Source organism: Dendropsophus ebraccatus, chromosome 14 (genome assembly GCF_027789765.1).
Source record: "Dendropsophus ebraccatus isolate aDenEbr1 chromosome 14, aDenEbr1.pat, whole genome shotgun sequence".
Lineage (NCBI taxonomy): Eukaryota > Metazoa > Chordata > Amphibia > Anura > Hylidae > Dendropsophus > Dendropsophus ebraccatus.
The window spans coordinates 47,364,565-47,379,722 of record NC_091467.1 but is presented as its reverse complement, the minus strand read 5'-3'; the positions used below and the strand labels follow the sequence as shown (position 1 = coordinate 47,379,722).

The window sequence follows — 15,158 nt, the reverse complement described above, 5'->3', positions numbered from 1 at the left end:
ACTCCCCCCTTACAGATGGTCCCCTCCCCCCTCCCTTATAGATGGTCCCCTCCCCCCCTTCCTTATAGATGGTCCACTCTCAGCCCCCTCTTATAGATGGTCCCCTCTCCCCCTCTTATAGATGGTCCCCTCTCACTCCCCCTTATAGATGGTCCCCTCTCCAGCCTCTTATAGATGGTCCCCTCTCACGCCCCCCCTTACAGATGGTCCCCTCTCACCCCCCCTTCATAGATGGCCCCCTCTCCCCCTATAGATGGTCCCCCCTTATAGATGGTCTCCTCTCAACCCCCCCTTATAGATAGTCCCCTCTCTTGCCCCCCTTTATAGATGGCCACCTCTTTCCCCCCCTTTATAAATGGTCCCCTCTCCCCCCTATAGATGGTCTCCTCTCTTGCCCCCCTTTATAGATGTCCACCTCTCTCCCCCCCTTTATAAATGGCCCCCTCTCCCCCTCCCTCCTATAGATGGTCCCCTCTCCCCCCCTTTATAAATGGCCCCTTTTCCCCCTCCCTCCTATAAATAGTCCCCTCTTTCCTTCATAAAAATAAATAAATAAATAAAAAAAACACACACAACTCACCTAACAACGCGCTCCCCCGGCAATCCTCTCCTTCTTTAGTCGGCCTCTTGTGACCGCAAGCAAAGCAATGCTTGCGGTCACGAAAGTGATTGATGAGGGGGTCTCAGGGGCCCTGCGGGCCCCCCCTTGTGGCGGGCCGGGTCGCAGCGACCCTGGTAGTTACGCCACTGGATGAGTGCATCTTTATGTGACCTTGAATTACCTATTATTTGCCAAAATTTCCTCATAGATCTACTAGAACTGGGATTGAATCATTTCCTCTTTGATGATACTATGTATATCCAGAAACATGGAGGGGCCATTGGCACAAATGTGGCACTGACTTTTTCCAGTGTTTATGTGGTCATGTTGGAAAAGATACGTCTATGGATCCCACCACTTTAGGGGTGGTGGAGAATTATAGATGATTTCTTCTTTACCTAGATAGGAAACACTACTGAACTGATGACATTTCTTAAGGCCGCTACGGCCAATATCGTCCGCTACGGACGATAATCGTCCCGTGGAATAAAGTGCAACGATCAGCCAACATCATTCATGTCGGCTGATCATTGCAGTCGCTTGTTTTTAAACATGTTGAAAAACAAGCGACTGATATAGCAGCGATCTGCTGCCGTCGCTCCATTGAATAGGAGCGTCGGCAGCAGACGCTGCTATATCCTATGGGCTGCCCGGACGATCAGCGATCACCCGGGCAGCCCCCCCTCCCATACACATCCACTCGCTGCTGCCGCGTTGAATAGCAGCAGCAGCGAGCGAGGAACGAGGAGCAAACGAGCGCTCTTAAAGACCCGTGTAATAGGCCCTTTACATATTTAGGCTATGTTCACACGGCGTATCAGACCAGCCGTTCTGTGACCCCGGCCGGGTCACGGAATGGCCGGTCTGTGCCCGGATCATCACGGATGATCCGTCCGGCCGCGGAGCTCTGATGCTGCGGAGCCGCTCGCTTCACTGTGTGCACTGACAGGTCTTTCTGCGGCCGGAATTCACTGAATTCCGGCCGCAGAAAACTGACCTGTCAGTTTTTTCCGGCGCCGCATGGGATCCTGGCCGGAGCGCATACGATGTGTGTACGCTCCGGCCAGGATCCCATTGCACATAAGGCTATGTCACATACCGCAGAACTATGGCCGTAGTTTTACGTAGTGTGAACATAGCCTTAAACAGTGTAGATGCCAACATATAATTTACTTGTACATGGTCACCTGAAAGGGTACATTTCCTTGATGTGGACTTGACTTTACATGACAACAAGTTTTATACAGATCTCTTTAGGAAAGATACTGATAAAAACACATATCAGATTTGATAGCTGTCATCCAAGACATAGTTACATAGTAAGGCTATGTTCACACTGCGTCCGCTTCCGTCCGCAGTTCTTACTCCGCCGTACATGTGTGGCTGAAAATACGGGCGTGGGAAAAATCGACATGTGGCCAGATGCATACGCACCGCGAACATACGCTAGTAGTACAGTTATGCTTCCCTAGCTTGTTTTGAAGCGATCTGAAGCAGGTCATTTACTTGGAAATTTTTGCCCAGCCCAATAAAACTCACAGAACCTTTTGGATCGAAAAATTCAAGTTCAATTTGACTGAAATAAGTATTCCGTATGGGACCGCATGTAAATCCACGGCCGTGAGTTTGAACATTTCCGTCCTCAAACAATGGTCTTGTTCATTTTTCACGGCGCCATATACGATCCGATCGTAAGTTCATACGTAGTGTGAACTGTGCGGCCGTATATCGTATACTTTCAAGCGAACACATCAACCTCAAAACTACGTGCGTATATTCACGGTTCGCACTACGAGCGGAAATATAGCCCAAGGTTGGGTTCACGCTGCATTTTTGCAATCTATTTAATGTATACATTTAATGGAAAAAAAACGGATGCAAAAACGGATGAAATTATGTGCCATCCATTTGGATCCATTTTTCTATTGACTTCCATTATATAAAAAGATGGATTGAAATGGATGTGTTTTTGTTTAACGTACACAAAAATAGTGTAGACTATGTTTTTTTCTTGTTAAAAGTAACCATTTAAAAATGGATACGCTGAACGGATAGGAAAAATGCAGTGTGAACCCAGCCTCAGTGCATTGGAAAAAGACACATGCTCATCAAGTTCAGCTAAGGAGGGGGTGGATGGAGGGAAGGGGAAGGGATGATAGGTTCTATACATATGTATTTATGTTATTTTGGTCTAAGAACTTATCTAGGCCGGTTTACAAGCCCTCTACTGTTTTTTGCTGTGACCAGATCCTGTGGTAGACTGTTCCACAGATTCACAGTTCTCATGGTAAAGAAGGCTTGTCGCCTCCGGAGATTGAACCTTTTTTTTTCCAGGCGGAGGCAGTGCCCTCTTGTCCTTTGAGGGGGTTTTACATCTTCTCCCCATATTTCTTGTAGGGGCCATTGATATATTTAAATAATATATCATAAGTCATAAAGTCAAATGTTATGGGCAAAAAGGATTACTGAGGAAACTGAGGGTGCTTTGGATAGGATGGAAACAAAATTTAGAGAGAGGGGTTACTCTGGTTACCTGGTACCCCAACATAGAAGGAGAATTAGAGGTGTCTCGCCCAAGAGGCCAGATCCAATAATAGGAACACTATACAGAGAGACCCCTGCGTAACAACACTTGTCTCCTAAGATAGCGGACATAATGCATCATTGGGGCATTACGAGGAAAACTTTGTACCCAGAAGTGAATGTGATGTTGATGGGGATCATGGGCATTTAAGGGGTATGTTTTGTGGAAATGTTTATGCTTGAGAAAATCCTGATTTTACTGTGTGGGCTGAAACGCGTTGACATAATAAACTTTGCATTGGAACACTAAGCTACTGCATCTGACCGCTCTGAATTGGGCTGCGGAGTATATCCCAGATGTATGATCCTACCTCACCTGCGCTGATACAAACAGGGAATTGCTGGTCTCAGTCCCTGTAAGGGATCTTATTCTACATTAATGGAAGGCTGAAATATTGCAGTTTTTGGTGAATAAATGTCACTATTTCTTTGAAATCTATTGAAGTGATGTGCAGTTGCCTCTTTTCGACCGCTTTACACAAATCACTATTTTTTGAGAGTATTGCACATCTATCTATCTATCTATCTATCTATCTATCTCATATCTATCTATCTATCTATCTATCTATCTATCTATCTATCTATCTATCGATCGATCTTTTTAAAGACATCCTGTCATCAATTAAGCAACTTACATATCCAAAAGAAAAATAGGAATTTCCTTAAAGAACAAGTCAGATATGAGGGTGTGAACATCAGCAGTGCCCTGACTTCTCAATATCATATGATTGTGGCAAAGGAGCCTGTAATATCATCAGACACTGACAAGTCTTCTCAGCCTACAGGATGGGTCTCCTAAATACTTCTTTTAAGAGGTAATTATACTGACTATTAATAGTAATTAATATTGAAATATCTGTCTATCCATTGATTTCATATGCATTTTTGTGCAATATATTTATATAATTGGTATTTGCAACTTGGGCACAGGGCACCGCTTGTACAGGATTCCAGTGAGGGATCGAAACGTCACTGTTTTTGGTTGAAATAAACTTTTTTTTTTAAAGACCTTCTTGTGAGTGCTGCGGTATTTTTTTTTTTTTTTTTGTATTCACATGCAGCTCTATCTATCTATCTATCTATCTATCTATCTATCTATCTATCTATCTATCTGTCTGCACTTGTTTTCTTGTATATGGAATTAAGCACCATACAGAAAAATAATTTATTGCACAAAACATAATGTTGTGACAATTATGTGATGGATCCCCCCATCTATGTATTTTTCCATAGCTGTACACATATTTAATAAATGCCATCAACCCACCCTAATAGCTGTAAGCAGAGATAACTCTAATATGATCACCTAACTCCTTAGATGCCATGGTCAATGCTTACTGTGGCATCTAAGGACTTTTATAAGGGGAATAGGGCACTTAGAGGCAATAGTTCCTATGTCTGCTACCCAAGTTCATAACATGATTGCATTATAGTACGTGACCTCAGCTTTAATATGTTTTTATTGTGCAAATGTAGTGAATAAAGATGAGCAAATCAATTTGTGATGAGGTACAGGTATAGGTGTTGTTGTGTCAGCTCAGCCAAAGATAGTATTGTCGTGATGCCAGTGCTAGTGCAACACAGGTGTGATGTTGGTACCTGGTTTGTGTTGTGGCTGGCTGTGTACCCCAATGGTCGGTAACCTGCCGGGTTGTGATTGGTCCCTTGGGCTCTTGTCATGGTAGTCCTGAGTAGCAATTGACCCACCTAGACTATTGGTACCCCCACCCAAAGTCAAGGGAAAAATAACCCAAGGTGTATGGTGCTGTGTTTATGGGTGCTGGTGTGTACAAAGTCCCAGTGATGTAAAAAATAGCTTTACTCTAAAGTCTTTCAGTAGTAAAATACACTTTGGCAGAATAGACAAATCTTTGACACAGACTTTAGTGCTGGAACTTGTTTGTGCTTGAGGAGGTGCTTAGAGAAGTAGACTCTTTACTTGTACCTGTGTTTAGACTTTGGTATGACCACCTTTTGCCCTACAGTGTCGAGCTACCCATCCTAATAGGGTGATACAAGCTCCAGTCATAGTTATCTGGGTGTAGCTAAGCTTCCGGGCCTTCCCAGTTACTTGCATTGTGAGATAGGAAACGTAGACCTTCTTTCGGTAGCTTTGTCCTATCCAGGCTAGTTCCTCTTGTGTTCAGGATACTGCCCTGCATTTTTTAGATGTGTTCTCGGGTGGGTTAGGGTGTTCCTGGACACTTCTCCCTTTATGTGCTTAGCACTGCATAGTAGGTATAGTAGAAATACTGGGAGAACTGTTTGTCTCTAGCTGCTTCTGTACACACTGTGTCTAGACTCAATTGAACCTGTCCCTGTCAGGGGTCCTGGCAGCAGCCAGGCCCTGGCTTAACTACAGCAGGAACAGAAGGTTTTGATTCTTTCCTCTCTGAGCATCTGGTAAGAACTGACTGTGCACTTCCTCAACCAGTGTCTCCTCCTACAGGGACCTAAAGTGAACTTACCTGTGAGTGGTGGGGATGAGTGTGTGCATAAGAAAGAAGAAAGATAATAGGTTAAAAGCAGAGAGCACCTCCTATTGGTCACTAGTAACACATGGTACACATAATACATTAACCCATGACTTTCTTCAGCTCTGCAATACATAGGAATACATAATAGTGACATCTAGTGGTAAATCTGTAAAGTACCCTTCATCACCACTAAACCTGAAAAGAGGAAGCTTTCTGAGAGCTGCAAAGGTGCAATTATTAGAAGTAGTTGACTGTCAGTCTTCCTTAGTTTGGAGATCCATGAAAGATCTCACCTCGTGGGGTAAGGATGATTCTAAAAACAGTAAGGAATCAGGCCGGAACTACAGGGGAGGATGACCATTATTAACACACTACACCATCATAGATAAAAAATCCTACAGGGCACACAAGGTTTCCAAGCCAGCACATGCCCAGGCCTGTTTGAAGTTCACCAATGACGATCTGGATGATCCAAAGGAGGCATGAGAGAAGGTCATGTGCTCAGATGAGACCATAATAGAACTTTTTGGTTTAAACTCCCCTCGCTTTTCTGAAAAGGAGACAGTGTGACAGCACTGTATTGGAGAGAGAATGGTTGGGAACATGAGTTGCAGGATTTTGGCCAATAACCTCCTTTCCTCAGTAAGGTCGTTGAAGATGGGTGGTGGCTGGGTCTTCCAGCTTGACAATGATTCAAAACACACAGCCAGGGCAACTAAGGAGAAACATTTTAAGGTCCTGGAGGGGCCTAGAGAGCTCTCAGATCTGAACGCAATAGAAAAGTTTCAGAGGGAGCTAAACATCAATGTTGCCCAATGACAGCTCCGAAATCTGAAAAATCTTGAGAAAATCTTTATGAAGGAGTGGGACAGGAACGCCCGACTTCTAAAAATTGAAAACAAAGGTTTCTGTACCAAATATTAAGTTCTGTTCTTCTACTGTATTAAATACTTATTTCATGCAATAAAATGCAAAATAGTTACTGAATATACTTACTGTATATACTTACATATTCCCCAGAGTACCCCTAACTTAAAAACTACCTATGATTTTGAGGCGAGTGTTGCAATATAGTGTACTTCTGTAAAAATACTGTTATTCTCTTATATGGCTTTGTTTTATTGGCTGAGTAGTTAGTTAATAATATGTTGGTCACACTACTCATTTCCTGTGGTGGTTGAACCACAAAAGTTTAATTTTATCCTCATTGCAAAATCTAGTAATTCTTATAGGAAACCACAGGAAGCTGGGGGACTATGTATCTTTCTATCTATCTATCTATCTATCTATCTATCTATCTATCTATCTATCTATCTATCTATCTATCTATCATCTGTACCCATGTAACCCACACTTACAATCTAATCTCTTTAAAGGGGTTGTCCAATGTTAGCAAATATTTCCTTTATAGCTGCGGTTACATAGAAAATAATAAACATCCTCTGCTTACCTGTCTGTCCTCAGCAAGTGAGACAAGTCCACCTCAGAAAGAGAAGCTTCTGCTGTCAGTGGGGGACAACAGAGACAATACTAGCAGCACACAAGGGAGTGTGGACAGGTAAAGGCCCTATTCCACCAACAGATCTGACGACAGATTATCTGCCAAAGATTTGAAGCCAAACCCAGGAACAGACTATAATTTAAACACTGGTAGATAGAGGAGCCCTGCACGTGACTTCTGTATTTTCTTCTGCCTACTAGTTCCTATCCATGACTGGCTAGAGCACCGTGTGGAGCTGTTGTGAGGACGGGACTAACCATTTCTGCTGAGGGACTGTATTTTCTACTTCTGCCACCTCTAAAGTAGTCTATAAGAGTTACTGAGGTACAAAATGGAAGTACCAAAAAGTCAGTAGTTTAGCTAAGTGCAAAGGCTGAGTCTTTACAGCAACTTGCTAGAGTGTCCCTTGATGGTCTCCCAGACAACTAGATCTTCCACTAGCTAGACCTGTAATCCCTATTAGCATGTCCCTCTGTGCCCACGTAGTAGTCTCAGTGGATGTCCTTTCCCGTGGATTCAGGACTTGTCTTAACAGCCCCAGCTGAGCCACTGTGCCAAATAGGTTCCTGTTTTCAATAATCCGCAGTGTTTATCTTTATGAATAAAATATTTTAGTATTCAAAGCTGTGAACCTCTCTGCTTGTCCTCCAAAGCATTACAAGTAAAAGCTATTCCTCGTTTACTTTATCTGGGTCTCAGTTGTCCTTTGCACTCCTACATGTCTGCGCCTATGTACGCTTCTCTTCTCTACACTGCACTAAAGCAACTACAACTCTCAACTGCCCATGATTCTGCCGAAGTGCCTGTGGGGTGCTTCTAACCTACCCAACATTTGCCCCCCAGTGGCCCCCTGCATTTGTTTTCCAGGACCCCCTAGGACTGCATCCAACTTCGTCAGTTAAAAGAAGGTAATCAAATGCTGAAATGGATGAACCCGAGGTTCGCTTATCTCTAACCGTCAAATTTTCAAAAAATAACTGAAATAAGAAAGCTTCACTTAATTTTTCTTCTGGTGTTTTCGACATTTACTAATGTACTCAGTGAAAATGTCTGTCTAATCTAGTTAGATTTTGTTTTTCTATAACTGTGACTTATAACCTCTAAAGCAATCTGGACTTAACTGCAGGGGGCCAGCAGGTTGCCAACTCTAGTAGTGGTCGCAGAGTGGCAGCTGACCTTGTAGGCTAAGAAATACTGGTATAAAACACAGAAGGGACAGGCAAGAGAGTAGTCAGGGTATAGGCCGGAGGTTTGGTCTGTCATACAACTTCTCCATGTGCCAAGCTTTTGGGTTTGGACAAACGTTGCTAAACCCGAACTTTTGGCAAGTTCACTCAACACTATTCATAGTCAATAATCTATGCATAGGCAACAGGTCAAGGCGGGAAGCAATGGTTCAGCATCCAAAGGAAAGCGGAGGTCACACATGAGACACGGGGGTCAGAAAACAAGCTGGCGTCATACACAATAAAGGATCAGTAGACAGAACAACTTTTTTTTTTAGGAAATTGGTAGACTAACCTATTGCTGAATCCGGTTGAGGTTGGTGAAATTGTCTGAAACAACGGGCGACTGATGTAGGCTGGAGAAGGATTTGGGTCATAGGTGGCTCTTCCTGTATACTCCCTACTGGCAGAGTCAGAAGCAGAAGGAGCACAAACATGGCAGCAGTGGAACTGGGCTACTGGGAGCAAAAGAAACATGTTAACCTTGTGGCTGTGCCCTCCAGTTTGTCAGCATTACATTTTATTGGAATCAGTGCAGGAATCAAGGAATTTCCAAGGTTTTCACTTATTTTGATTCCTGCACTGTGGAGGTACAATTCTGATATTGCCAATAATTGTGGCTAAGGGATTTTTAAAAACACTTTTAGTAATGTTTAGTAATCAATGTAAAAACTAAATACATAGCAACCTAAGGCACCAAAACCTAAATATATACAAGGACGTTCTCAGCGTTGATTGTCAAATGCGTTTCCTGTGTTTAAAAGCCATTCTTATTCTGTGATACAGCGGAGGAGGAAGAATTGTATAAGATACTGAGCAGGAAAGCCTCCGCAATTACATGAAAGACAAAGATTCCCTCGACCTCCAAGAAAAACTCACAAGTGGAAGTGAAAAACAGATTACAGGCCTGAGTTTTGGTTAACGTTGTTAGAACAGCAGAAGTCCTTGTATTTACTGTAAAAGAAGAAAAATCCCCCCCCCCCTCCCAACCTGGCATGCTTGCTTGCTTATTTTTCTACCTATGGGTACAGCGAGCTTGTTGTTTGGAACAACCCATGACATGTTACGTTTTGTTTTACATAGGAATGTAGGTAACCTACTGGAAACACAACATTGTGATGTGTGTTTTTTCTTCCTCACATTTCAGGATTCCATCGACATGAACATCTTACAGATCAAAGGCAATAAATACACATCAGGGGTGATTCTAGCCTCTCTGCTGCCCGAGGCGAACTATAGAATGACGCCCCCCCCCCCGTCAATCCGCCCACATTATAATCCACTACTGCCCCCCCCCCACTGCTGTCCCCAATAAACATAATGTTTGGTCCCTTTCTGCACAGAGGATGTCAGGAGAGGAGGGGGCTAATCCTATAGGAGAGGTCCCAGCAGCACAGAGGATGTCAGGAGAGGAGGGGGCTAATCCTATAGGAGAGGTCCCAGCAGCACAGAGGATGTCAGGAGAGGAGGGGGCTAATCCTATAGGAGAGGTCCCAGCAGCACAGAGGATGTCAGGAGATGAGGGTGCTAATCCTATAGGAGAGGTCCCAGCAGCACAGAGGATGTCAGGAGAGGAGGGTGCTAATCCTATAGGAGAAGTCCCAGCAGCACAGAGGATGTCAGGAGAGGAGGGTGCTAATCCTATAGGAGAGGTCCCAGCAGCACAGAGGATGTCAGGAGAGGAGGGTGCTAATCCTATAGGAGAAGTCCCAGCAGCACAGAGGATGTCAGGAGAGGAGGGTGCTGATCTTTTAGGAGAGGTCACAGCAGCACAGAGGATGTCAGGAGAGGAGGGTGCTGATCTTTTAGGAGATGGTCCCCCTCTTCCCCCCTTATAGATGGTCCCCCTCTTCCCCCCCTTATAGATGGTCCCCCCCCCTTATAGATGGTCCCCCTCTCCCCCCCCCCTTATAGATGGTCCCCCTCTCCCCCCTCCCTTATAGATGGTCCCCCTCTCCCCCCTCCCTTATAGATGGTCCCCCTCTCCCCCCTCCCTTATAGATGGTCCCCCTCTCCCCCCTCCCTTATAGATGGTCCCCCTCTTTCCCCTCCCTTATAGATGGTCCCCCTCTCCCCCCCCCCCTTATAGATGGTCCCCCTCTCCCCCCCCCTTATAGATGGTCCCCCTCTTCCCTCTCTCCCCCCCTTATAGATGGTCCCCCTCTCCCCCCCTTATAGATGGTCCCCCTCTCCCCCTCCCTTATAGATGGTCCCCCTCCCCCCCTTATACATGGTCCCCCTCTCCCCCCTCCCTTATAGATGCCCCCTTATAGATGGTCCCCCTCTTTCCCCTCCCTTATAGATGGTCCCCCTCTTCCCCCCCGTTATAGATGGTCCCCCTCTCCCCCCCCCTTATAGACAGTCCCCCTCCCGCCCCTCCCTTATAGATGGTCCCCCTCTTTCCCCCCTCCCTTATAGATGGTCCCCCCCCTTATAGATGGTCCCCCTCTTTCCCCCCTCCCTTATAGATGGTCCCCTTCCCCCCCCTATAGATGGTCCCCCTCTTCCCTCTCCCCCTTCCTTATAGATGGTCCCCACTTATAGATCGTCCCCCTCTTCCCCCCCTACCTTATAGATCGTCCCCCTCTTTCCCCCCTCCCTTATAGATGGTCCCCTTCCCCCCCTACCTTATAGATCGTCCCCCTCTTTCCCCCCTCCCTTATAGATGGTCCCCTTCCCCCCCTACCTTATAGATGGTCCCCCTCTTTCCCCCCTCCCTTATAGATGGTCCCCCTCTTCCCCCCCTACCTTATAGATGGTCCCCCCCCCTCTCCCCCCCCCCCCCCCCCTGCACAGCAGATAAAACAAAAACAAAAAACAGCACACAACTCACCTGCCCTCCGTTCCCCCGTTGAGCCTCTCTGGTCTGGTCCCGGCTGATGTGCGGCTGCCCGGGGTGTCCCGTCCTGTCCCCGGCAGCGCGCGCATCAGAGAGCTCCCCGTGTGCCTGTGGCTGTGACTTCCGGCGCACGGGGATCTCTCTGATGCGCGCGCTGCCGGAGACAGGATGGGACACCTCCGGCAGCCGCACATCAGCCGGGGGACTAAGGCTGCATTCCCACGTTCCGTGATCCTGACGGATCACGGACGTGGAATGCATTTACCGGAGTCCCCCCGCGCCCGGACAGTATCTGTAATGAGATGCTGTGAGCGGGGGAGACTGTATTCATAAGCGCCGCGCTGTAGTAACAGCACCGCGCGGCTGATTTATTACACCGCGGCGCTTATGAATACAGTCTCCCCCGCTCACAGCATCTCATTACAGATGCTGTCCGGGCGCGGGGGGACTCCGGTACATGGTACAATCAGTGGCGGATTATAATGTGGGCGGCCGCCCGAACCGCTCATATTATAATCTGCCACTGAATGCCGCCCCCATGAAGACAGCTGGTGGCGCCGCCTGAGGCAGACGACTCAGGTCGCCTCATCATTGCGGCGCCCCTGATACACATATATCAATATTTATACATTACAATAGAAAAAACAGGGACTGAAAAGAAGTCTTCCTTTTTGTACTCACAAAAACAGCGTTGGACAAATAAATTTTTTTGGGAAGATTTGGAAAGAATTCAATAAATTTAGAATGAACTAACAACTGAATAACAGTTTTTTCTTCTCTGACAGTGTTCACTGTGCAGAATAATGAACATTATGGGGGAGATCTATCAAAGGATGTTACATATAGACTGGTGTAAACTGCCCACAGCAACCAATCACAGTTCAGATTTCAGCTCTGGTAATATGAAAGCTGAGCTGTGATTGGTTGCTGTGGGCAGTTTACATCAGTCTATATTTTACACCCTTTGATAAATCTGGGCCTAGATTTTTGAACAGGACATTTCCAAATATAGTTATACAAATTGTTTATTGTTGCTAATATATATTTTTTAAGTTTTCATGTTTTTAAATTTAATTTTTTTTTTTTTACATATTTTATTTATACTTTTAAGCCACATATATAATGGCTTTTAGAATACACTGCTAGGCTATGTTCACACTACGTAAAAGTACGGCCGTTGTTGCCGATGGCAACAACGGCCGTACTTTTGGCGTGGTGGAACAATGCCTTGGCTTCAATGGGATCTCGGCCGGAGCATACACACATTGTATGCGCTCCGGCCGGGATCCCATACGCCGCCGCAAATAACTGACATGTCAGTTTTCTGCGGCCGGAATTCAGTGAATTCCGGCCGCAGAAAGACCTGTCAGTTCACACAGTGAAGCGAGCGGCTCCGGCCGCTTGCTTCACTGTGTGCTATGGAAAGCTCTGATGCGGGCGCGCGCTGATGCACCCGCATCAGAGCTCTGCAGCCGGAAAGATCAACCGGCCGGTACTTAAGTACCGGCTGAGATGATCCAGCCAGAGACTGGGTCACGGAACGGCCGGTCTCATACGTAGTGTGAACATAGCCCTATAATGCTATAGTGTATGTAGTGTCTTGTGATCTGACTTTATCATGATGTGCTCTGGGGATCCCCTGATCAGGGTTTAGGGAACCCTATGGTCCCAGGGTTGACACTTTTTAAGTAGGCAGGATAAGCAGAACTGAAAGCGATAAACTGTATAAGGAAAATTTTGCAGGACCTCCGTCATGCGGAGATGTCTCATGAATCATAACAGTGGAGACATCTTTCCATGTGTGATACTATTTAAAGCTTCCCCTTCTCAGTTCGAATTTTCCAGTAGACTTATTTGGTGCTTTGTAGCTTTTTTTTTTTTTTTAGCTCCCACTGGTCTGTCACCAGGCCAGTATATAGAGTATTGTAGTGAGCCTCACACAAATGGTATCTTCTGGGCCCTACTGTAACATTTATAACAGGGCCATGTGCCATTTTATATTATTGGTGTATTCTGGTGTTCAACACTACTGGGTTTGAGAGAAGGGCCCTAAATAGTCTTGGAATTCCCCAGTAGGTGATTCAGGGGCATTTATGGGTCGTGCTGGGTATGAAGCCTATGTTGGCTTTTTAAATGTTGGCGAGTATGCAGTAAAGGGTCTTTGCTGTCCTCAAATGGTCCATAAAAATGGCAAAAAAATGATTTTGAGCTCGGGGTGGGGGATGATTAAAAATAAGTTATAGTCGCCTGTCCTGGTGCCCACACAGAGCCGCATTCCACTCCCAGACCCCGACAGCTGTCTTCTGAACTCCCTGGCTACATCATGACCCAGCTGACAGATACCCCATGCTGCCAGTCAGTGACTGAGGCGGGACACTGCTGCAGTCATTGATTGGCTGGGTGGGCTAAAACCCACCCGTCTGTGATGTCGAACCCGGGTCGTGATGTACTCGGAACTTGGGAGAAGATGACAGCCGGCAGGGTTCAGGAACTCTGTGATGCATGATGTGTTTCTAACTTGCATATGTCCTTGTTCTCTTGTTTGTCTAGATTTTTATAGATGCATTTATTCCAGTCCATATTCCTTTTTCTTTCTAGATCACCATCAGCATGGAAGGACTTTCAGAAGATTTACTTAAGAGTACGGGACTGGTTTCAGGAGCTCTCAGCTGCATGTTCTAATCCAGTTCCCAAAGATTGGAAGCAAACCCTATTACTTTGTATTTTGTGTTCTGTCTTTTCATCCATAGCTGGAGCTTCACTTCATATATGGTTATCTCAGACCTTACAGTATGGGTCATCCTTCACCTTCGTCTTGGCCCTAACTACAGCCATCATTATATGCATTGTCCTTGTTCTTATCCACCCAGTTCGTTGCATCTTGACCATGATCATCCCAACCCTAGGAACCAAGCAAGGTCGCCGACTGCTGTTGTCCACCTGCTTTATGTTCATGGCTGTTGAAATCCTCCCGAATATATTTAGAAACCTCAAGAATATTTTCCATATCATTAGATGCATTTCCCAACACTCAGCAGAAAGGATCTTAGATTCCACCCGCACCTTCCAAAATATGACGGTTGAATTAAGCAACGCAGTTAAAAAGACCACAGATGTGATGGCACAGCTTCAGCTAAAGACTCCCCTGGAGGTGAACTTCTTTGCTGATATAAATACTCAGGAGATTTCAAATCAAATATCTATAGTGGGTAATAACATGAAGAACGACTTTGAGACTGTAGAATTGGTTTTTAAGGACCTCATCCTTCTGTCAAATAGGGTTTTTGCTGGATGTTTTGTCTTGTACGTGCTCTTTAGCTCCTCTTCGTACCTAAGGAACTATCTGACGGACATTAGGTTTGACAACAAATATATTACAAGACAACTGATGGAGATGGCCCAGAAATATAATATTACAGATAAAGGCTCCTCACTAGGGTTAATAAAGGCAACAGGATTAAAGATGTCAGGAAAAGAGTTTGGATCCATCTTGTTTCGTCTTCTGGTCACCTTGGTCTTTGCTCTGCTTTCTGCGCTCATCATAGCCATGGACCACATTGTCTACCAACTTGTCAAGGAGTTTGGCAAATGGGGGGGAAATCTGCCAGCTATGGAAGTGACTTTTTTCATGAGATATAATGCATATGTAAGTATCTGTGATGGTAAAGGGTCTAAGGGACATTTCTTATTGTAATGGAGGCTATTATGTAGAGTAGAGCCAAACAAGGCATAATCCATTGTAAAGTCTTGGTTGCCATCGTCCATATGTAGTATCAGATTACACTGGATCTGTTTGCAGTCTGTAACCATAGAAGCATATGCTGTATATATTAGCTACAATGCATTCAGAAAGTCTTCAGACCCTTTCACTTTCTTTAATATGCTGTTATACCTTGTGCTAAATTTAAAGTAAACAATTTCCCCCATCATT

The 15,158-nt window shown here is 45.3% G+C and overlaps 1 protein-coding gene across 1 annotated transcript in view; it reads left to right on the top strand.

Annotated features, from left to right (window-relative positions):
- The window catches only part of LOC138771872 (osteoclast stimulatory transmembrane protein-like), a 29,716-nt gene that overhangs the window by 10,696 nt on the left and 3,862 nt on the right, over positions 1-15,158 (top strand). The window contains exons 4-6 of the mRNA XM_069951876.1: positions 9,536-9,589; positions 12,013-12,143; positions 13,826-14,873. Coding sequence (XP_069807977.1) covers positions 9,536-9,589; positions 12,013-12,143; positions 13,826-14,873 — 1,233 coding nt within the window. The remainder of the gene's footprint in view (positions 1-9,535; positions 9,590-12,012; positions 12,144-13,825; positions 14,874-15,158) is intronic.